A 23,648-nucleotide genomic window follows, 5' to 3' on the forward strand; every position below is an offset into this window, starting at 1 on the left:
AAGAGTGGTGCGCTTATCCGAGCGCATCTCAGGCTCAGCTCTCCCGTCTCTGCAGGACATCTACACCAAACGCTGCAGAGGTAGAGCTACTAAAATCATCAGAGACATTAATCACCCTGCAAACTCTCACTTCACCCTGCTGCCATCTGGTAAACGCTTCCGTAGCCTGATGGCAAAGACTGAAAGACTCAGGAGGAGTTTCTTCCCCCAGGCCATCAGACTCCTGAACTCAGTCACGTGACTTCACTTCACCCCGCACACGCATAAACATACAGTTTAAACATTAACATCCACATACTGCAATTGCACTGCACTTTACTTTCCTATTGTTACTGCGTAACAACCTGTAATAAACCTTGCACATTATACTTCTTTATATATACATATATATATATTTTATGTTAACCACTTATTTTTAAGTCTACAGTTTATCTCACTTATCATATCCACATATTTTTTATATTTTTATTTTATCTTATTTCCTATTTTTATCTTTTACTTGATTTATTTATAATTCTACTTATGTTAATACTTTTTATTCTAATTTTATTCTATTTCTATTTTAATTTCTTGTAACTGTTATTTGCACTGTCCATGGAGCGGACCTGTTTACATTTCACTGCCAGTTGTATATTGTGTATATAACTGTGTATGTGACAAATAAAACTCTTGAATCTTGAATCTTGAAACTACACTATTGCCACTCTCAGTGATAACGCGATTTCCATAATTATGTCTTTCTGAACCAGACGTTTAGTAAACAGAGCCGTATATTTGCACAGTACCTAATGAAAATGGCATCTAGGCTCCAGTCATTTTCTTTTTCTGAGAGAGGACCCACCCACATTTTTTTTGCTTCCGACGCCCATGCATCAGACAGTGTGTTACGGGTTCGGTAACTTACAGCGACAGCCTGATATGAGCTGTGTGTCATCTGAAGGTTTTCTCCACCTGTCAGTTTTGTGTTCTACTCAAATACTCCTCTCTCCACCCAGATATAAAAGCTGCTCTCGGTTAATGAAGATTTGACGGACAAACTCGCAGCTCAATTGGAATCTTGTCGTGTCAAAAGCGATGAGGCTTTTCAGTTTTATGGACACTGTCTCTATGGTTACTGATAAGAGAATACGGGCTCGTCTCCTGTTGCACGAGACATTATTCAAGGCGCTACTGTAAGTTGCTGTTGCATTTACTTACGCCTGTAAGTAAATGCGGCTGTCAATCCCAAAAAACTGACAGTGTGAACGCAGTCAATCTGAATGAAATCAGTGACATTTTCTCTCCGTTGTTAACAATCCATCACCTCTTCTGACAAACAGACAGTCCAAACATTAAATTTGATGAACGCAAGGACCGTCTCTCCTCTGAGCCTGCCGTTTGTTGAGTTTATTTGCATTCATGGCTAATTCCGGAATTTGGCATTTGAGTAAATTGAGAACAAACACTAAAGGTATTTTCTCTCCCCAAGGGACTCGTTTTATGTGGCGCTATGTGTGTGTGCGGGTCTGTTAAGTGCCTATCTACAATAGGACACATTGCTGGTGCTTTGATGTGGCCCGTAGACTGGCGCTGGTCTCGGCTTTAGGCTGAGCTCCAGATAAGCACTCTCTCCAATATGAAAACTGATTACTCCTCTTTAATAAGCATTTACTGCGGCACGACAAAATCGCCCGTATAAAAATTCCATCAAATCCTTCCTTCTCGCCCGAGCACAGCTTGATTTAGCCTCGCGGCGATGACAGGTTTAAAGGGTGGAAGTGTGTGTTTGTGCGGACAGGTGTATTCGGATTGTGCGTTTTTACCATCCTCAACACCCTCCGGCCTCAATTAAACATAAAACTGCATGCCATATCTTTTCAGAACAAAGATGCTTTGATGCAAACGTCCCATCTTTTTAAGAGTCGGTCGTCTTTCTTTGTTCTATAACCTTTGAAACGTTCACATGATTTGCAGTGAACCGTGATAATGAGACGGAGACAATTTGGCTGCGGGAAACAAGAATAAAACAAAGATTCTCAACTAAGTGGAAGAAGCTGCCCTCGCTAGAGCATGGGCCGCTGCCTCTGCGAGCGTCACGCACATGGGGTCTGGCGTGTTGGTAATGCGTCTGAACGCCACACTTATCTGCTCGGCACATAGGCGCTGGGAAAGCAAGAAGGATGTGGTCCCCTGAGAACTGGCAACCTTGAAGCCCACTGAAGCAGCGGTGAGGAGAGACCACTGGAGTGCATTAAAACCAAGACAGGGGATATCGAGGCCATGAGACGTGGACACCTGACTGCTACGGTCTTATCTTCCTGGGGGAAAGTGGAGTGCAGCGGTGTCCACTTTTGCAGGGAGACTGATTTCATCGGTAATGAAGTTTGGAGCGAAACCCTCCTACAAGATAAAAGCACACCTCGATCCGCACACAATCCCCGAGAGATGTGGAGGGAACCTGGACTAGCTGAGTGATTTTTTTTCTTTTTCGTGTGTTATCAATTCGCAGTGTGATTGTGGCTGACCATGTGACTGTATCAGGTCATCACTGGTTAACCTCTGTAGGCCTGCGAATCTCCTATATTTCATGTTACTTGCGGACAAACCAACCATTGAATTACAAACGCTTCTCTGCTATTGTGAACACAAAGTGGAAAATCAATGGCAGCGTGACCGTATTTCAGAAGGGGATGATATTTGATAGACAGAAAATCATGAGATCAGCAGCACCACGGCTAGGTTCAGTCTTACTATCTTCTGAAGTACATAGTATGAATACTATATTTGCTAAAAGGTACACGATATCCCACAATGCAATCCAACCAAACTTACTTTCCAGTTAACCATAAGTAACATCAACCGCTTATAACATTGATGCCAAATTTGTGCATACAATTTTAATAATAATAATAAAAAACATTTGTTTATGATCATATATGACCATGAAGCATACTAATAAGTGACTGTCCAGGGCTATTATCATAAACTAATTCTAAAATAATAATAAATGCGAAACATTGTAATAAAAAATAAATAATATTAAGGCCCCACTTTATATTAGGTGGCCTTAACTACTTTTTACTTAACTCAAAAAATAAGTACAATGCACTTATTGTGTTCAAATTGTATTGCAAAACACTTTTTCTGATATTGAGGTGGGATACGGGTAAGGTTAGGGACAGGTGTGGTGGTATGGGTAAGTTTAAGGGTAAAGTTAGGGACAGATGTGGTGGGATGGGTAGTTTAAGGGTAAAGTTGGGGATGGGTGTGGTTGGGATGGGTAGTTTAAGGGTAAAGTTAGGGACGGGTGTGGTGGGATGGGTAGTTTAAGGGTAAAGTTAGGGGGCAGTTGTGGTGGTATGGGTAAGTTTAAGGGTAAAGTTAGGGACAAGTGTGGTGGTATGGTTAAGTTTAAGGGTAAAGTTAAGGACAGATGTGGTGGGATGGGTAGTTTAAGAGTAAAGTTAGGGGCAGGTGTGGTGGGATGGGTACGCTTAAGGGTAAAGTTAAGGACAGATGTGGTGGGATGGGTCGTTTAAGAGTTAAGATAGGGGCAGGTGTGGTGGGATGGGTAAGTTTAAGGGTAAATTTAGGGACAGGTGTGGTGGGATGGGTAGTTTAAGGGTAAAGTTAAGGACAGATGTGGTGGGATGGGTAGTCTAAGAGTAAAGTTAGGGCAGGTGTGGTGGTATGGGTAAGTTTAAGAGTAAAGTTAGGGACAGGTGTGGTGGTATGGGTAAGTTTAAGGGTCAGGTCAGGGACAGGTGTGGTGGTATGGGTAAGTTTAAGGGTAAGGTTAGGGACAGGTGTGGTGGTATGGGTAGTTTAAGAGTAAATTTAGGGGCAGGTGTGGTGGTATGGGTAGTTTAAGAGTAAAGTTAGGGGCAGGTGTGGTGGTATGGGTAAGTTTAAGGGTAAGGTTAGGGACAGGTGTGGTGGTATGGGTAGTTTAAGAGTAAATTTAGGGGCAGGTGTGGTGGTATGGGTAGTTTAAGAGTAAAGTTAGGGGCAGGTGTGGTGGTATGGGTAAGTTTAAGAGTAAAGTTAGGGACAGGTGTGGTGGTATGGGTAAGTTTAAGGGTCAGGTCAGGGACAGGTGTGGTGGTATGGGTAAGTTTGAGGGTAAGGTTAGGGACAGGTGTGGTGGTATGGGTAGTTTAAGAGTAAAGTTAGGGGCAGGTGTGGTGGTATGGGTAAGTTTAAAAGTAAAGTTAGGGACAGGTGTGGTGGTATGGTAGTTTAAGAGTAAAGTTAGGGACAGGTGTGGTGGTATGGGTAAGTTTAAGGGTAAGGGACAGGTGTGGTGGTATGGGTAAGTTTAAGGGTAAGGTCAGGGACAGGTGTGGTGGTATGGGTAAGTTTAAGGGTAAGGTTAGGGACAGGTGTGGTGGTATGGGTAAGTTTAAGGGTAAAGTTAGGGACAGGTGTGGTGGTATGGGTAGTTTAAGAGTAAATTTAGGGGCAGGTGTGGTGGTATGGGTAGTTTAAGAGTAAAGTTAGGGGCAGGTGTGGTGGTATGGGTAAGTTTAAGGGTAAGGTTAGGGACAGGTGTGGTGGTATGGGTAGTTTAAGAGTAAAGTTAGGGGCAGGTGTGGTGGTATGGGTAAGTTTAAGAGTAAAGTTAGGGACAGGTGTGGTGGTATGGGTAGTTTAGGAGTAAAGTTAGGGACAGGTGTGGTGGTATGGGTAAGTTTAAGGGTAAGGGACAGGTGTGGTGGTATGGGTAAGTTTAAGGGTAAAGTTAGTGTCAGGTGTGGTGGTTTGGGTCAGTTTAAGGGTAAAGTTAGGGACAGGTGTGATGGTATGGGTAAGTTTAAGGGTAAAGTTAGGGACAGGTGTGATGGTATGGGTAAGTTTAAGGGTTGGGTTAGGTGTAAGGGAAGTGTCAACAGTGTAATTATAAATGTAACTACAGAAATTAATTACAGATGTAATTACATGCAGCTATTTTTTTTAATCTAAGTACAATGTAAAAACATGTATGCACACATTAAGTGCATTGTATCAAATTATTAATTTAAATATTAGTACATAGTAGTTAAGGCCACCTAATATAAAGTTTGTCCAATACGAAAATAACACTGATGCTGTGTCTCTCAAACTCTTAATGAAAACAGCCAGTATGCAGTGTATCCTAAACAGTATTCAGTAAGCAAGTAACAAGCTGTGTCCATGATATCTATATTGTTTAAAACAGAAAATATAGAAGCATTTATCACTGGAGGGAAAACCAGGTATGGCGAGAACAATTGAATCCCACATGTAAGTTTGTTCAAGCGGTTAATAACAAAGAGAGGAATGAATCAAAGAACGGAGAACTCGAGCAGAGAACAAAAACAGTTCACAACACCTGAACAAACAAAAAGTCAGAAAGAGAGAATACGACAATAAAATGAGGATAAAGATGAGATGGAAAACCCAGCACAGGTGACCACTGAAAAAAATGACCTGAAGAAAAGGGACGAAGAAACACAAATGGAGAACTGCAGGATCTTGCAGCCCACAGATCTTCCATCTGACTCTGTTAGCACAGTTTAGAAAGACTATTAGCAAAATATGGTCACAGTTTATACATAGCCAACAAATCAATGTTCACTTTTTGCATTTTAGCTTGCATATATATGTGCAATTTTTGGATGGCAAAAAAGTATCCTTAATTTGTGTTTGAAACCCCTGAAACTGTTTCTATAACAGCCAGATGTTAAATTACTCCCCATATTGTGCTGGCAAAGTCAGGTGGGCATCATCTGAAGACTTAAACTTGAATCGTGGGAAGGGATACTCGACTGTGCAAAGTAAAGTAAGAGAAATGCAGGAAGAAGTAATGGGGGTTTCAAAAAGACGGGACAAATGAACAGTACCTGCAGGGGTGAAGGTGAACGACTGAACTGCAAAAACAAGAAGACAGAGAAGAGTGTGTGTTAAAAAGCCTGCCGTGCTCAGCCGGGCTTTGGAAGGTTTGTGTGTTTCTGTGCATGATTATTTGCATGCATATTGGAGTGTGTTTGAAGGTTTGCATTATGCCATCAGAGTGACGACAGCAAGACAGCAGCCAAAGGAATGAGACAGGCAGTCTAACACAGAAGACACACAAACAAATAATAATAATAATAATAATAATAATAATAATAATAATAATAATAATAAAAGATTGTGTGTTTCAGTGGTGGCTGGTGCTTTTCAAGAGTGGGGAAACACAGATATCACAGATATCAATGGCAAAATGTGTATGTTATTTTAAACTATTTTTATAGAACTGTACCTTTACCATAATATACATACTATAATAAATAAAACATATCACTGTTTGAATTATTAGCTGTTTGTTGCAAAGTCCCACCCATCGAGAGTTCGATCAATCACTGTGCAGACAAGCCGAGACAAAAATGTCGATTGAAAGCTGAATGTGTCCATCCACCAAATTTCTAATGCAAACAGGAGCCCAAAATGACACTTTAAAGGTGCAGTGTGTAGTATGTATGAGGATCTATTGACAGATATGCAATATAATATTCATAACTATGGTTTCAGTGGAGTATAAAGACCCTACATAATGAACCGTTATGTTTTTATTACCTTAAAATGAGCCATTTCTTTCTACATACACCGCGGGTCATCATTTTGCGCCGCCATGTTTCTACAGTAGCCCTAAACGGACAAACTTTTCTACAGAGCGCTAGCTACTCTCTGTTGTCTCAGTCGACAAGTCTTTGTCCTGTGTCGGCCACCGTAGCTTCTCCATGTAAGGTAGGGGTGAGCAGTGGGCAGTTGCAATTCACAACCTCACCACTAGATGCCGCTAAAATTTACACAGTGCACCTTTAAAACTTCCAGGCCAATGAACATCACTCTTTGAACCAATAAAATAAGTAATACTGTTATCTGCCATAGAACACTTCAATTGGGCTCAATGGGCCTTGGTTTTAAAATATTGAAATATACCAAGAGTGATATGTAATACACATAGGGATTATTTGTATCTAAATAAACATGTGACTTCTGTATTTACTATTAAATTCTATAAGAAGTTGTGCTTTATCGTGCCATCTGAAAACAATCGCCACTGTGTATTTGTGTAGCTGCAAGCGGATCGGGTCTCTACCTGCATAATTGCTGAGACCCTTTCTCTTCTTTCTCCTCCAGTAGAGCCAGATGCTGAAGCCCATCAGAATGACCCAGCAGGCCCCTCCGATGCCAGCGATGAAGGCGGGCTGCTTCACCACGTCCGTGATCTGCTCCGTGATGCTGTTGTTCCTGCTCATGATCACGTCGCGGAAGTCTTTACCTACATGAATACACAGAAAACGGCTATTTTGTAAACTGAAGATTTTGGGTGAGTTTCTAAACGAGTTTAATGGCATGAGAAAAAACACTTGTGCTCCAGCGAACATCAGCACAGGATTTAATCAACTCAACTAGAGCGTTAGAAGCTCATCACCTTGATCTTTAGCGTTACTTCAGTGAGCAGATGGTGAAAAATTGAAGGAAAAAAACGTATGAATAATACAAATGTTGTATAAATAACAAGAAACAGTATTTACAGCATATTTAATGCGACAATTTCAGTATTAATTGGAAATAATATAAGTTGAGACTTATTTTTTATCCATCAAGATTTGATTGGATGGAATCATGTTAGGCCATACATATTATTGGTTAATATTACTAAGAAATCAGTTTTGGGGGCAGAGAAAGTTGATTAAATATTATGAATCTTTTTTTTCCCTTTTGAAGCAATGTTTATTGATGAAACATTCACAATAAAACCACATTTCAACCCAAATTTGCGTCAGATATGGACAAACCCATCCGTTGGGTTACATTTTTAACCCTTAGGAGTCTGAGCTCTTTTGGGGCCCTTTAGAAGTTTTGACATGCTCTGACATTTGTGTTTTTTTCAGTTGCTTATAAACACATTAATGGCAAAAGTGTAATTACACTGTATTCAGCACAAACTGGGCTATCGATATCAATAGAATGCGCGCTCCATGGGTATGGTCGCATTAGTGTATAATGAGCCGCTCAGGAACGACTAACATCTCTCTGCTTTCAAACAGATTACATAAACACAGAATACTTGTTTTTGATTTGGTTTACAGTGTTTAAAACCTGACATTTCAGCGTTTCTTTAGACATATGTCTCATGTTTGTGAGACAAGTATTCACTAAGCTAGAGGTCATTTTCTGAAGACTATCTGAATGAACGTCTTTGAGAGAGAGGCTGCAGATTGCGCATCATGTGTGTTTTCTTTATTTTGCAAAAAGCAAAACATTTTGTTTTTATTGTGACTATACACAAAAAAAATCAGAACTTATCAGATTATAATGATGTATAACACTTGCCTGAATGATAAAAAATGACAGTTATCTTTGTCTCTTTGGCACTGATAAGAAAAAAAGCAAGCCGATCGCGCCGGCCGACTCGAGAGGGTTAAATAAAATTAAAAGCTGGGTTTGTCCAATTTTGACCCACAATTGGGTTGAAACAACCCAGCATTTTGTAGAGTGTATAGATATTTAGGGTATGTTTACACGTCAATGACACGACAATGATGCATACAAAAAATGTAACATAATTCCTTTGCGTTTTTTTGAAAGGTTTTGTGTACGCCGACAACGTTGGCGAAAACGGCTAAAAACGCTGTATTTTTCATGCCAGGCCAGTAGATGGCGATGTCACTTTGTAAGGAAACACTACGCGCCCATAGACTGAACACGTAATATACATGCGCATAACGTCACTGTTTTCACTAATTCACTTTTTAGGAGTTTGCGCAAAGACGATAACGTTATCTTTTTATTTTAAAATGTGCACTTTGAAACCCATTTTCAAAAGTTTGAAAAGGCCCCCAAAATGCTGTTGTCCTGTAAATGAACGGCCAAAACGCATACAAAGTGTTCCGTTTTTAGTTGAAAACAGCGTCTTGTAAACGGCCCACATAGTTTAAAAAAGTTCATTTTCATTTAAAGGTCTGTTTTACTTCAAAAGACGGTAGGACACACACATACACACAAACCGCAGTGTTGATAAATAGTCTATCAGCCCCTGGCTGTGCGTGAAGATGGATAGTGAGCTTGACATTTGGGAATAAGGGCATGTCACCAACCAAATCATCACTTATGGGTCAAACCAGTCACAACCTGCTACAACTCAAATAACTCACACTGTAAACACCCAAAGCAAAGAAGAAAAAAAAACTGCAGCCCTGACTGTAAGATTTAATTTTGATTTTGGTGACCCCACTCAAACCCATCCAATGAATAGTGAGCGTCTAAGATATTTCTGACAAGGCAGATGCAGTGTGACAGGAAAGGTTATCGAAAGCAAAAGATGTCTCGTACCAATAATGATGGTTTGTGCTTCGCTCTTCACTCCGACCCCAGCGCTGGTGCTGGCGGCCACCTCCACCCGATACTGGACCCCCGCCTGCAGACCCCCCACCACCACTGAACGGATGGCTGCGTCCACTGTCTTATTTACATGGAAACGGGTCTCGTTCCCCAAACACCAAATCTGAGAGAGAGAGAGAGGGAAAATAGCAAATTGTCTGTAAAAAGTCAATTTTTAATGATTGGGCTTCATTAGCGAACATGATTTTTGTGCAAATTACTCGTAAAGCCATTCTTATGTAAATTGGTGCATTCAATTGAGTACAGCAATTTATGTGCAAAGGGATTTACAGACAATTTATAGAGAAAATTGTTCTGCTTGTTTCATAAATGAGGTCCATTTTGAACAAAAGTAAATACAGTAAACAGTCATCTAGTATGCACTTTTATCCAAAACAACTTATTTATTGAGTTCAATCTCCTTGAAACTACCCGAGGTTGTATTAAATGCTCAGGAAGAATGGAAATTGACCCATGTTGTACTTGAACTTAAAACTTTCAGTCTAATGCAGATTTAATATAATATAGCCTAATATAATATAGCCTAATACAGCATAATATAATATAATATAATGAATATAATATAATATAATATAATATAATATAATATAATATAATATAATATAATATAATATAATATAATATAATATTATATATAATATAATATAATATAATATAATATAATATAATATAATATAATATAATATAATATAATATAATATAATATAATATAATATAATATAATATAATATAATATAATTAATATAATAAATATAATATAATTCTCAGAATTGATAGTACAAGTTTATTTGGATTTTTTTCTTAATAGTTCTTAAAAGTTATTATAATACATTATAATTGCACAGAAAATGCACATTCATCTTCTTTAATACAAAAAACTATTATAATATGTAATGTAAGAAAATGATGAAATATTTTTCTCCATTAAAAATGCACGTCATCTATACCTTATATTCCTGGATGATGCCGTTCTGGTGTTCTGCAGGAGGAGGGTCCCAGGAGATGCTGATAGAGGTGCTGTTCTGACTGCCCACTGTGAGAACCGTCACCTGCTGAGGAGGAGCACTGGGCGCTGGGACACAGGCGGAGAAACAGAAAGAGAGAGACTTTTACTTCCATGGCTTTCATTCTTGTACACTATTGCCATTCTGGGCTTTCCAGAAAAGATTCGAGGCTCCTTTCAGCCCTGGTCTAGTGACACCATTTGTTGTTTGGCAAGGATTTCTGTACATCACTCAACACTCATGCTCCGACACACTCTCATTCTGTTTCCTCTGAAAGACTCTGTTGTAAGTCATTGCGTTAGCATTGAGAAAGTCAATGTGCGCGTTGAGCTTCAGAACGTAAGGCAGGTGGCCACGGGTGCACGAGTTCATTAGATGGGGATTTTCTTCAGCCTGACACTGCTGCTGCTCCTTCACATTTCACTATGATTTCATATCCTGCCACTGCAAAGGAGGGATTTACTAAAAAAAATTCATTTGCTGAGAGACAATGAGATGGTGAGCCAGCCCAAACAACTCTGCTTTCTTAGCAAATCGCTCTGACAGGCATGTAGGTCGCTCAGCTCGGGGAGGAATGCGAAGAACCGAGGTCCTTTTTGAGAGCTGGATGAGGAAGAGCAATGGAGCGCTGGGTAAACATATTGACATACATCGATTGAAGGAGGCCAGTTGCGAATCAAAGATGCCGTTTTGTCCTTGGCAGAAAACAGTCGAGACCCCGGTCCCCTGTTTTATTAACCCCATCAGAGCCACTCCGACAGAGACACGGGAAGGCAATGAAATAAATAATAGAGGTCTGTCGTGGAAAATAACATTTTTATAAAAATGTTTTTCTCATTTCTGTGGCAACCTGAGGTGCGGCGACACAGCAGAATACTGACAGCTCAATTACGGTAAACTCTGCTTGCTCGCACTCTTTTCCATCCCTGCTCTCTGACCCTCACATAAATGGCACATATCCCAAAGCTACACCCATCCCTTACACGGGGTGGCCCATTTTAACCCCCAAAAGGTCTGACAGGACAAACGGCGGCAGCTCGGCTTCATCAGACATCTGCAGCTGAACAGAGCAGTCGGCTGCTTCAATCGCAGGTGACAAACATCCCGCCCATAACAATTCAGCCAATGTCATTCAAAGTTAATAATGCCACAAATCTTTTAGGAGTTTATCATTATGCACTTTTGGAAATTCATTTTTCTTCTTTAATACTGAAATATGTGTAGAATATAATATAATGAATATAATATAATTTAATATAATAAAGAATTTAATATCTTATAATATATTTTTTCTCAGAATTAGGAGAGCAAACAGATTAAGATTTTTCCCTTTATACTGTAAATATAATTCATATATTTCAACATGTTTTATACTAAAATATACTGTATATATAATATAATAAATGTATAATATAATGTAATATAACATCATTGTAGTATATAATATAATTATAATAATAATGTTATTTATCAGAATTAAGAGATAATTTTTTCACTTAATACTGTAAATATTACAGTAATAAAGTCATAATTGCACATTTTGAAATTCACATTCTTCTTCTATAATACTGAAATAAAATATAATGCAATTTCAAAATTGATTTAATACTATAAAATAATAATAATATAATATATCATAATATCATATAATATAATTTAATATAATAAAGAATATAATACCATATAACATATTTTTTCTCAGAATTAGGAGTGCAAACAGATTAATATTTCCCTTTATACTGTAAATGTAATTAATATATGTCAACATGTTTTATATATATATAAAAATAAATATATATATATATAATAAATGTATAATAAATATTACAGTGATAAAGTCATAATTGCACAATTTGAAATTCACATTCCTCTTCTATAATACTGAAATAAAATATAATGCAATTCCAAAATTGATTTAATACTATAAAAATATAATATAATTAATATAATTAATATAATTAATATAATATAATATAATATAATATAATATAATATAATATAATATAATATAATATAATTTAATATAATATAATTAATATAATATAATATAATATAATATAATATAATATAATATAATATAATTAATATATAACATAATATAATGTAATTAATATATAACATAATATAATGTAATTAATATAATATAATATAATATAATATAATATAATAAATATAATATAATATAATATAATATAATATAATATAATATAATATAATATAATTAATATAATATAATATAATATAATATAATATAATTAATATAATATAATATAATATAATATAATATAATATAATATAATATAATATAATATAATATAATATAATATAATATAATATAATATAATATAATATAATATAATATAATATAATAATATAATTAATATAATATAATATAATATAATATAATATAATATAATATAATATAATATAATATAATAATATATTTTCTTTAATACTACAAAATAACAATAAAATAAAATAAAATATATTATTTTCTCAGGAATTCAGGAATTAAGAGTGCAAGCAGATTTAGATTTTTTCTATAATACTGCAAAATTTACAGTGATTAGTTGTGTCATAAACTGACAGAAAATAATGTATCTTCAATACTGAAAAAAAAAAAAAAACAATAAGTTAACTCATCACGTCGCAAGTGACAAAATCCCTCCCATAACAATGCAACCAATGTCATTCAAAGTTAATGCCGCAAATCATTTAGGAGCTTATCATTATGCACATTTGAGCCAAACAATACATATTTCTCATTTGGGGAGCGATGGCGCAGGCGATGCTAATAGCGCCATTAGCGCTGTGATGTATAGCCAGCGAGGATGTGACCTCTGCTTCACTGCCACTACAGTAGCCTGCAGGCAAAAGCAAGTGACAAAAACACACTGTGATGTTAAACTGAGCTAATATTGAGACCCCGGGCGGGTGGCAGGGCTTTAGCTTACAGAATGTGAAGAAATGCTACATTGCTTTAGCATGCCACTAATCAATGTGTGATAATGACCCTCTGGAAAATAACTCCCATTGAGAAGCTGATTATTAACCATAAAAATGGATTAAGAACACAGAGTGGTTTCTGAAAGGGCCTGTTTCACCTTTTCAACCTCTATTTTCAAAAATAATGCAGCGAATAATAAAGGACGTTTTCAGAGAAAGAGCTAAAGCAGCAGGTCATATTGTAGCCCATAGGACATATAAACATATGAAGTTCATTTTTAGGGGTTCATATGAAATGGATCATAAAACAATAACAGAATCATCAGTCTTACAGATACTTTCCAAGTAATCCAAAAAAAAGATCTCGCTTTAATTGTACAATCTTTTTGGATGACAATGGTCACAGATGCCAATTTACCACAGTTTTATTGGGGTAACAATAACTGCAAGTTGGAGGATGTTTTGGTTTTGGTTGGTTAGCATATTCAATCTTTATGAGAGAATTCTTGCGACCCTGCAAAATTCTGCACACTCCTACTTTTTGTAAAAGACAAAGTGGGAGAGAAATGAAAAAGAGAAAAGAAATGGAAGTGGCGAGCTCCAGAGGGAAGCTATAATTGTGTAATCAGACAATGGCCAATAAATCATCCTCTTCTGTGACTCTGACAAACCTTCTCAACTACCACACAGTGGAAAACAAGAAACAAAAGGGGGCTATCGCAGCTCATGGGCCCCGTGATGCTCTTCTGCCAGGGGACCCGATGTTTTGTCTTGCTCTGGTAATGGCGATGACATGCAGGTGTAGGGTGTGAAGGCAGTGCAGCGGGGCTTCAGGAGACAGAGCTGGTGTGTGTAGAGGAGATACGGCTCTCCGCGGACACTCTGGGTAACAAATGAGCCTGTCATTGCGCTCAGACTTTAATCAGCAAACCTTCTGTGCTCGTGTGAGTGTGTGTGAATTTATGTCTCGAGAGTTCCATATGCCGTTTAAACGACTCTCAAAAATTCATTTTTTTTTTTGTACAAGATTTATGTGTGGTAGCAGCCATCCCTCACACCTGGGAAAACATCTCAAAGCATTGCGGTGAATCCTGGACATTGGTCAACTTTAAGTAACAACCTGCCTGTCTCAGCCATAACCCAAGGCAATATGTCCTTGGATCCATTTTGGCAGGGTCCAAAAACTGGCAAAGCACCAAGTTGAAAGTAAAATTTAGCAGTTGATGAGTGAAAAAAAAAATATTATACAAAAAAATACTATATAGTATAAATAAAATATACTATAAAAAATATACTATAACAAAATATTTTCCTAATTTATTAAATACATATTTTAATTTAAATAAATAAAAATATTATTAATACACATTACATAATAGATAATTAAATTTAATTAAAAAGTTTTAACAAAATTATATAATATTCTAAATTGCATAAATGTTATAATTTTTAAAGTATTTGTTTTTAATTTTCATATAAAAAAAAAATCTATTTTGGATACTAGGTAAGGACTAATTAATATAGTTTCCCTTAATACTGCAAATACTACAGTAATTAAGTCATAACAGCACATTTGGAAATTCACATTTTTCTTCTTTAAAGGGATAGTTCACCCAAAAAATTAAAATTAGCCCATGATTTACTCACCCTTAAGTCATCCTATGTGTATATGACATTCTGGAGTTATATTAAAAAAGTCCTGGCTCTTCCAAGCTTTATAACGGCAGTTTTTGAAGTCCATAAAAAATGCATCTATCCATGATATAACTGTTCCACATGGCTCTGGGAGGTTAATAAAGGCCTTCTGAAGCGAATCGATGCGTTAGTGTAAAAAAAGATAGAAAGAATATCCATATTTTAAAATGTATAAAGAAAAGTTCCAGTCGATCGCCTTCTGTGGAAAAGTGTTGAAAGTGCCATCTCGCAATTCAAGATGCGTACGCGACGTCTGACGAGCCTACCTGGAAGCGTAAACCTTTGATCGGCAGAGGTACTTTCAACACTTTTCCCATAAATTGAATACGGAAGGCGATCGGCCGAAACTTTACTTTATAAAGTTTTAAATATGGATATTTTTCTAACACAAACGCATCGATTCACTTCAGAAGGCCTTTATTAACCCCCCATAGCCGCGTGGAGCACGTTATTTGACGGACGGATGCATTTTTTATGGACTTCAAAAACAGAGCAACTATTACTGCTATTATAAAGCTTGGATTAGCCAGGACTTTTGTAATAGAAATCCAATTTTATTCGTCTGAAAGAAGAATGTCATATACACCTAGGATGACTTGAGGGTGAGTAAATCATGAGCTAATTTTCATTTTTGGGTGAACTATCCCTTTAATACTGAAATATAATCCTTAATTTACAATTAAAACATAACTAATACATATTACATTAAAGATAAATAATTTACGCAAAATGTTCTAATTGCATAAATTATTTTTTTGTATTGTTTTATATAAAACAAAATAAATTTTGGACACTATATAAGGACAGGTAGCTGTCTAAAAGAAATAGAGAAATCAGTGAATTGGTATATAACTGGCTCAATGGCTGACAGAGTCTTTTTTTAGTCAGTTTGGAGTGATGGGGATGAGATCCAGTGAAATCCATGCTTATTTTAATGTCCTGTCAGCCATACACACACTACCCGCAACACAGAAAAGGTCAATTCCTTTGCCAAAACGATAGTGTCTTTTCATCTGAGTCCTGTCAGGAATAGAGACAAGCTTACTGCAGTGCTGTGGAAAGCAGGCCGGTATTGCTTACTACGGTATTTGTTACGACGTTGGCCTAAGGGTGGATTATGTATCACTGGGCCAAATTGCTGTGGACTTAAAGCAAGCTGGAAAGAATCAGCGAGAGATCCAACCTCTGGCCTTACGTCTGCATTTGTGTCTCTTAGTATCTCTGACCGGTGTGTATCAGAAGAATAAGACATCGACAAATCACTTATAAAGCTCTGTGACTTGAAGTTCAGAATAAAATGGCATTCATAACCTGTTAAGATACAGAATATTCTATGGTATTTAACAATAATAAGTTATTTTATGCACATGGCTATCGATTGTATTTTGGAAAAACAATTTTGGCTATCGATTAATGCCACCTTTGCGTGCTAGATGGAGAAAGATTACACAGATGAATTACATATGTATTAAGAAAGGTAAATGTGGTCATGTTTGTTGACTACAAACATCACGGATCTCCTGTATCACTTCAAAGAAGTCAAATGCTGTACCTTCCTCTGTTGTTCTTGCCGTTCGGGACTCGCTGTCCATGCCCTGGAACTCGTTGAAGTACGGACGGACTTTGATCTCGTAGACGATGCCTTTCTTCAGAGCCGAGAGCACCATGCTCCTCTCAGAGGGGACCTTCACATCCTGACTCTGCCAAGCTCCAGGGGAGGACAGCCCTGACATCTGCCTGTACAGAACCCTGTATCCCTGGATGAACTGAGACTGGCGGTCAACCTGAAGGGGGAAGACGGTTCAAACTTTAAAGAGAGCAAAAGACAAATAGAAAAAGTAGAAACTCTGCTGAAAAGACCTAGTTTTGGGCGCTGGTTCGCTGTATGGAATGGTTGGCGTCTCATCAGGTGTTATAGCTTATAACCAGCAATGCTTTCTTGGTCAAACAACTTTCTCAAAAGAAAAATCATGCTTGTTGAGAACTTCAGATTAAAGTCTGAAAGAATAAGGGATATTGTTGGCTTGAAATGGAAGCTGCCATAGTCTTTTCTTCCCTATTGTGATGTACACTCACCTAAAGGACTATTAGGAACACCATACTAATACTGTGTTTGACCCCCTTTCGCCTTCAGAACTGCCTTAATTCTACATGGCATTGATTCAACAAGGTGCTGAAAGCATTCTTTAGAAATGTTGGCCCATATTGATAGGATAGCATCTTGCAGTTAATGGAGATTTGTGGGATTCACATCCAGGGCACGAAACTCCTGTTCCACCACATCCCAAAGATGCTCTATTGGGTTGAGATCTGGTGACTGTGGGGGCCATTTTAGTACAGTGAACTCATTGTCATGTTCAAGAAACCAATTTGAAATGATTCGAGCTTTGTGACATGGTACATTCTCCTGCTGGAAGTAGCCATCAGAGGATGGGTACATGGTGGTCATAAAGGGATGGACATGGTCAGAAACAATGCTCAGGTAGGCCGTGGCATTTAAACAATGCCCAATTGGCACTAAAGGGCCTAAAGTGTGCCAAGAAAACATCCCCCACACCATTACACCACCACCACCAGCCTGCACAGTGGTAACAAGGCATGATGTATCCATGTTCTCATTCTGTTTACATTCTGTTTGCTCTTCTATCAGCTTGAATCAGTCGGCCCATTCTCCTCTGACCTCTAGCATCAACAAGGCATTTTCGCCCACAGGACTGCCGCATACTGGATGTTTTTCCCTTTTCACACCATTCTTTGTAAACCCTAGAAATGGTTGTGCATGAAAATCCCAGTAACTGAGCAGATTGTGAAATACTCAGACCGGCCCGTCTGGCACGAACAACCATGCCCCGCTTAAAATTGCTTAAATCACCTTTCTTTCCCATTCTGACATTCAGTTTGGAGTTCAGAAGATTGTCTTGACCAGGATCACACCCCTAAATGCATTGAAGCAACTGCCATGTGATTGGTTGATTAGATAATTGCATTAATGAGAAATTTAACAAGTGTTCCTAATAATTTTCTGGGTCATTGGATCCTTTTTGTTTGCTATTGGTCAATCTCATGTGAGTCCCGCCCTCGTGCCAAAACACACCTCAACAAAGAACATAAATAACAGCGATCATGCAAGATATAACCGCCTTGGACAAATATGCGGTGTAAAAAACGTAGTAAGTATACACATACGTGCACATTAAAATCAACAAAGACTGTTAACATAAAGATCAAGCGCTACCTCAAATCAACAAAATGGCAAACAAGACGCTTCATTCATTGAAAGCCTTGTTCTTTTTTTAGTTCACTGAAAAAAAGTTGTATTTACCAAGATAAGGAGTGTGCATAACTCACATTAATGTCTTTCTAACAGCAAAACCTGGCTTTGAGAGTGAGATATTAAACATCTGCTTTTCCTCCCTACACGTGGAGTAAATCAGCCCAATGGGCATCCTTCCTACGCTTTTTAACTTTCATTAATTGAATGATTCAGGGTCATAAAAGCTTTCTTGACACCACCTACGTTTACCGCGAGAGTGCTGCTGTATCCAGGGGCCGTGTAGGCAGAAGATTTATGGATTATTCATATGAGAAAAATACCTCTGAAATAGCCTATCCCCCATTTAGGCCGAACAGACAGATGCTTATATTTGTCTCTGTAATGATGGTTGATGGTAATCATTAATATACCGCAGGAGAGTGCTTACCAACTAATGTGACAAAGCCAAAGCTGTAAAATCTCCATTTTAATGCAATTCAACAAACCATAAACACTTTTACAATGTTTATATCAATGCTGGAAGACTGAGGTGGGAAATGGAAACAGCCAGCAAAATAAAAGAGTTCACTTCTGAACTAATGCACTTATTTGGATATCAAACAATATACGTGTACGGTCAAATGATATTACGGCAAACTCTGTGGTACACAAGGATTGTATGGACAAAAGCATACATTTTATACATTCAAAATACCCTTTGTGTTCCACATTATAAAGAAAAGTTTGGAACAACATAAGTACAATAATAAATGCTGACAATATTTTCAAACTATATCTTTAACCCTCTCGAGTCGGCGGTGGACCGGCGCGATCGGCTCGCTTTTTTTCTTATCAGTGCCAAAGAGACTCAAATAATAGTTTTTTATCATTCAGGCATATGACATCATGCTCTATAACCTCGGCTCAATCACAGTACAGATGCTATAATCTCCATCCAATCATAGTGCCCATGCTAAAACCTCAGTCCAATCATGGTTCTTGTGTACACTCTAAAAAAAAAGGTTCTATATGGCACCAAAAATGGTTCTTGGCTCGTAATCATAGGGGAACCTTTTTAAGTTCTATATAGCACAAATTTTGGTGCTTCAGTGGTTCTTCAGCGGTTCTTCAGAGGTTCTTCACCGGTTCTTTGACTAAGGTGCTATATAGCACCTCTACCATATACAGAACATGTTAAGATATGGTGCTATATAGCACCAAAAGTGGTTCCTCTATGATTACGACGAAGAACCATTTTTGGTGCCATATAGAACCTTTTTTTTTTTGGAGTGTAATAGCTTCTGTCAAATTATAGTTTATGAGCTGAAACTTCTGTTCATTCAACCACAATAACAGGCTACAATATCTTGCCAATCACAGTTAACATGCTAAAACCTTTAGCTCTGACCAATCATAGAACATCTTACCGTCCATGTGACCTGTATGGTGGTGGGGCTGAGGACCACAGGGTTGTGTAGCCGTACAATAACCTCACCCAGCTCCTTCTGCACATGTCTGTGATCCACACCCTGTGCTGGAGGACTTATATCTGTAAAGAGAGAGGCAGAGGCCAATGCCATTACTTCTTATAGTGCTCCGACAATGCTAAATTACCGGCCAGTACAACATAATCCCTTAAACACAATTTAATCCCCTAAAAGAGCGATGAGGAGTCATTTTCACTGACTCCAGCAGCAGACAGCACAGCTTCAACCCAACCTGTGAGGATACATATACCCAAGGTCTCAGAATCAGTCACCCCTAATGAACATATGGAAGACTCCTTGGCACCTTAATCGAATCTTTTTCCAGTCGAGGTTGGCCCTTTTCCCCCTCCGTAATGATCATTAAGGTACCAGCCAGTGCACTAACTCAATTAAACACTCCAAAAGTAGATGATGTTTGTTCTACAATATACTCAGTCTCTGAAACTAATGAGCGTAGACCATGTGGTATCTAGACTAGATCTCGTTCTCTGTGGGCAACAGCTAGGATTAAATTAAAAAGTCGTTGACATGGACATCATTCCCATGGGTGCCTTAGCCAACTTAAGAAAACATACAATTATATACACAATTTAGAGAGTTTCTGTTAAATACCTTGAGTGCGGACGGGTTCGGACATGGGGCTCGGGTCGCTCAGGCCCTGGATGTTGACTGCTCGCACCATGAACAGGTAGATGGTGTTGGGACGAAGACCCTTAATGGTGTACTGTGTAGTCTTGACATGATCGGCCACAGTCTGCCAGCTGTTGCTCACCGATTGGCTGCATGCAATGAGGCAGAGTGATGTCAGAGTTTGAAACCCATATTTTGTACACTGGAAATGTGTGTAGACTTATTTTCAAAATTGCGGACAGATTAGACTACAACCCCTCAGTTGTGTTCGTGTCAAATGAAAAATGGCCTCTACTTTGACCAAAGTCCGATCTGGTTGAGCAATTAATTTCCAACACAACTTAAGAAATAGCTCAATTATGACAACATTCATACCTGAAAGCCTCAATAACATATGACGAGATGGGTGATGCTCCAGGAAGACCAGGCTGCCAGGACAATGACACACTGTTTTTAGTGACGTCGGTGACCTGAGGTTTGGAAGGAGGACCTGGGAGCTCGTTCTCATCCCGGTCTTTAACGACAACTAGACTACCAGACTCTGAAGAGAGAACATCAGGAAATTTGAGGACATCAGCAAGTTTCTGGAAGAATACGTTACATAAAAAGCAAAAAGTTGCATAAAAGTACCTTTGACTTCCAAAAAAGCACTCCAAGATGTTTCCCCGCTAGAACTTGCCGCCACACAAGTATAGATACCAGAATCTGAGAGCTGAAAGATAGAAACAAATACATTCCTTGCTCTTTATATCTTCACGCATTGTGAATTCACTAAACGGTTAATCAGTTCGATTCACAGTAAGCACAAGCTTTCGATTCCAGGGTGATGGTAACCTTGAGCACGTCCAGTTCGGCTTAAGCGCTGACATTAATATGGTAGATATATTCTATTCCGCACCCTTCAGCCAGCTTTTATCCTTGCTGGCAAATTCACAAACCCACCCACTAACCGCAATGAGAGGTAGACTAATTCATTTAAAGGGGAAGTCACTGAAACCCTCTGGACCGTTGACAGCTGGCGCATATCCCCCCCTCTCTACCTTTCTGGGACGATCTCCCTGTTGTTTGTTGCCTTTCATCAGGATGCCTCGCCTCCATTTATTAGATAAAATGTCAGAGGTGGGCAGCACTGTCAGGCATAATGGCTATTCCATCCCGAGCTGACGGGGAGGGCTTGGGGACTTTAAATTCAATATGGCCCTAAAAGTGTGTTTGTTTGTGCGTGCATGTGCAAATGTGTGTGCAGCTGGAACCCGTCCAGGCTTCCGTAAATGATTCTTGGGAGAGCTGTCGTATCCCTAAGTGATAGTATCAAACAATTTACCAAAATCAATATTTCCCATTCATCCCCGTAATGCAATATGATTCCCTCTGCCCGTCTCTGTTATGTCTTACCGATATCTGATTGAATTTCGCTAAGCTTATACATCACACTTAGACGGAGATGTTTCTGACAGCTGGTAGTCACACAATCTCACACACATGGTCTTAGAAATACACAAATGACAGATACACACCTGAACATTCATATTAGGGATGTATTGGTGATTATATCAGGGTTGGCAAATAATCAAATAAAATCTATCTATCTATCTATCTATCTATCTATCTATCTATCTATCTATCTATCTATCTATCTATCTATCTATCTATCTATCTATCTATCTATCTATCTATCTATCTATCTATCTATCTATCTATCTATCTATCTATCTATCTATCTATCTATCTATCTATCTATCTATCTATCTATCTATCTATCTATCTATCTATCTATCTACCTACCTACCTACCTACCTACCTACCTACCTACCTACCTACCTACCTACCTACCTACCTACCTACCTACCTACCTACCTACCTACCTACCTACCTACCTACCTACCTATTCAAAAGTGTTAAGACTCACCCGTAAACCCTTGATCTGTAGGCTGCCGAGGTCCTGCAGGGACATACGAGGGTCTTTCCCCAGCAGACTGACCCCGTCCTTCAGCCAACTGATGGTTGGAACCGGTTCTCCAGATGCATGGCACCTCAGAAGAGCCACACTGTCTACACCCAGAGTCTGGTTAGCTGGACCCTGCCGGATGATGGGGGGAGGACGATCGGTCAACACTAAACAAGAGAGAAAGAGGGAGGAAGGAAAGAGAATTTAAGATTAAGCCCACATGTTGGTCCTTCAGTTAAAATACATGAGAATGATGATGGATGGATGGATGGATGGATGGATGGATGGATGGATGGATGGATGGATGGATGGATGGATGGATGGATGGATGGATGGATGGATGGATGGATGGATGGATGGATGGATGGATGGATGGATGGATGGATGGATGGATGGATGGATGGATGGATGGATGGATGGATGGATGGATGGATGGATGGATGGATGGATGGATGGATGGATGGATGGATGGATGGATGGATGGATGGATGGATGGATGGATGGATGGATGGATAGATAGATAGATAGATAGATAGATAGATAGATAGATAGATAGATAGATAGATAGATAGATAGATAGATAGATAGAAAATGAAAAATAGACAGACAGAAGGATAGATAGATATATAAATAGACTGAAGGAAAGATGGATGGACAGACAGACAGACAGACAGACAGACGATGATAGATAGATAGATAGATAGATAGATAGATAGATAGATAGATAGATAGATAGATAGATAGATAGATAGATAGATAGATAGATAGATAGATAGATAGATAGATAGATAGATAGATAGATAGATAGATAGATAGATAGATAGATAGATAGATAGATAGATCAAACATCAAACAATTCTGACGTCTATTATATTGCACACGCTTTTTATGGGATTGCATACAAATTGGGATGTGGAAAGCGACAGAAGAGAGGAGACAGGAAATAATTAGGAAGAGAGGGTGAGAATGTGTCCGGAGCACAACAGATCTGCAACATTTCCTGTGTAAGTGCAATGACTCAACAAGTCTGGAGCACATGTGCTAATAACTAGGCCATGGCTTTGAGTTGGTTTCTCCATTTTCTGCTGAAATGGAAACATTGGAGATTGGTAGCAATTAGCATGCTTGTCCATCTACAATAATATATTCTCTACAGATGATGACATCACGACACCAACAGCCCTTCTTACATCATCTGTTGCTTTAGCACAGGAAAGCAAGAACATGCTGGTCATTAAAAGTGTCTGGAAACATTAAACATTGTGGCCATGCTCGTGTGGCACAGGAAGCAGGAT

General features: G+C 38.3%; 1 protein-coding gene across 3 annotated transcripts in view; it reads right to left on the reverse strand.

The window, feature by feature from the left end:
- Positions 1-23,648, reverse strand: part of robo2 (roundabout, axon guidance receptor, homolog 2) — a 236,605-nt gene that overhangs the window by 47,763 nt on the left and 165,194 nt on the right. For 2 of the 3 annotated variants that reach the window (XM_079823625.1, XM_079823624.1), the window contains exons 9-18: positions 22,315-22,520; positions 21,036-21,117; positions 20,781-20,946; positions 20,388-20,554; positions 19,716-19,837; positions 16,588-16,819; positions 10,338-10,462; positions 9,322-9,493; positions 7,082-7,264; positions 5,841-5,867 (exon numbers count right to left, since the gene is read on the reverse strand). In XM_079823625.1, the coding sequence (XP_079679751.1) occupies positions 5,841-5,867; positions 7,082-7,264; positions 9,322-9,493; positions 10,338-10,462; positions 16,588-16,819; positions 19,716-19,837; positions 20,388-20,554; positions 20,781-20,946; positions 21,036-21,117; positions 22,315-22,520 (1,482 nt within the window). The remainder of the gene's footprint in view (positions 1-5,840; positions 5,868-7,081; positions 7,265-9,321; positions 9,494-10,337; positions 10,463-16,587; positions 16,820-19,715; positions 19,838-20,387; positions 20,555-20,780; positions 20,947-21,035; positions 21,118-22,314; positions 22,521-23,648) is intronic. The other variant, XM_079823626.1, reaches the window with a different exon arrangement.

This window comes from Gobio gobio, assembly GCF_949357685.1.
Source record: "Gobio gobio genome assembly, chromosome: 8".
Taxonomy (NCBI): Eukaryota; Metazoa; Chordata; class Actinopteri; order Cypriniformes; family Gobionidae; genus Gobio; species Gobio gobio.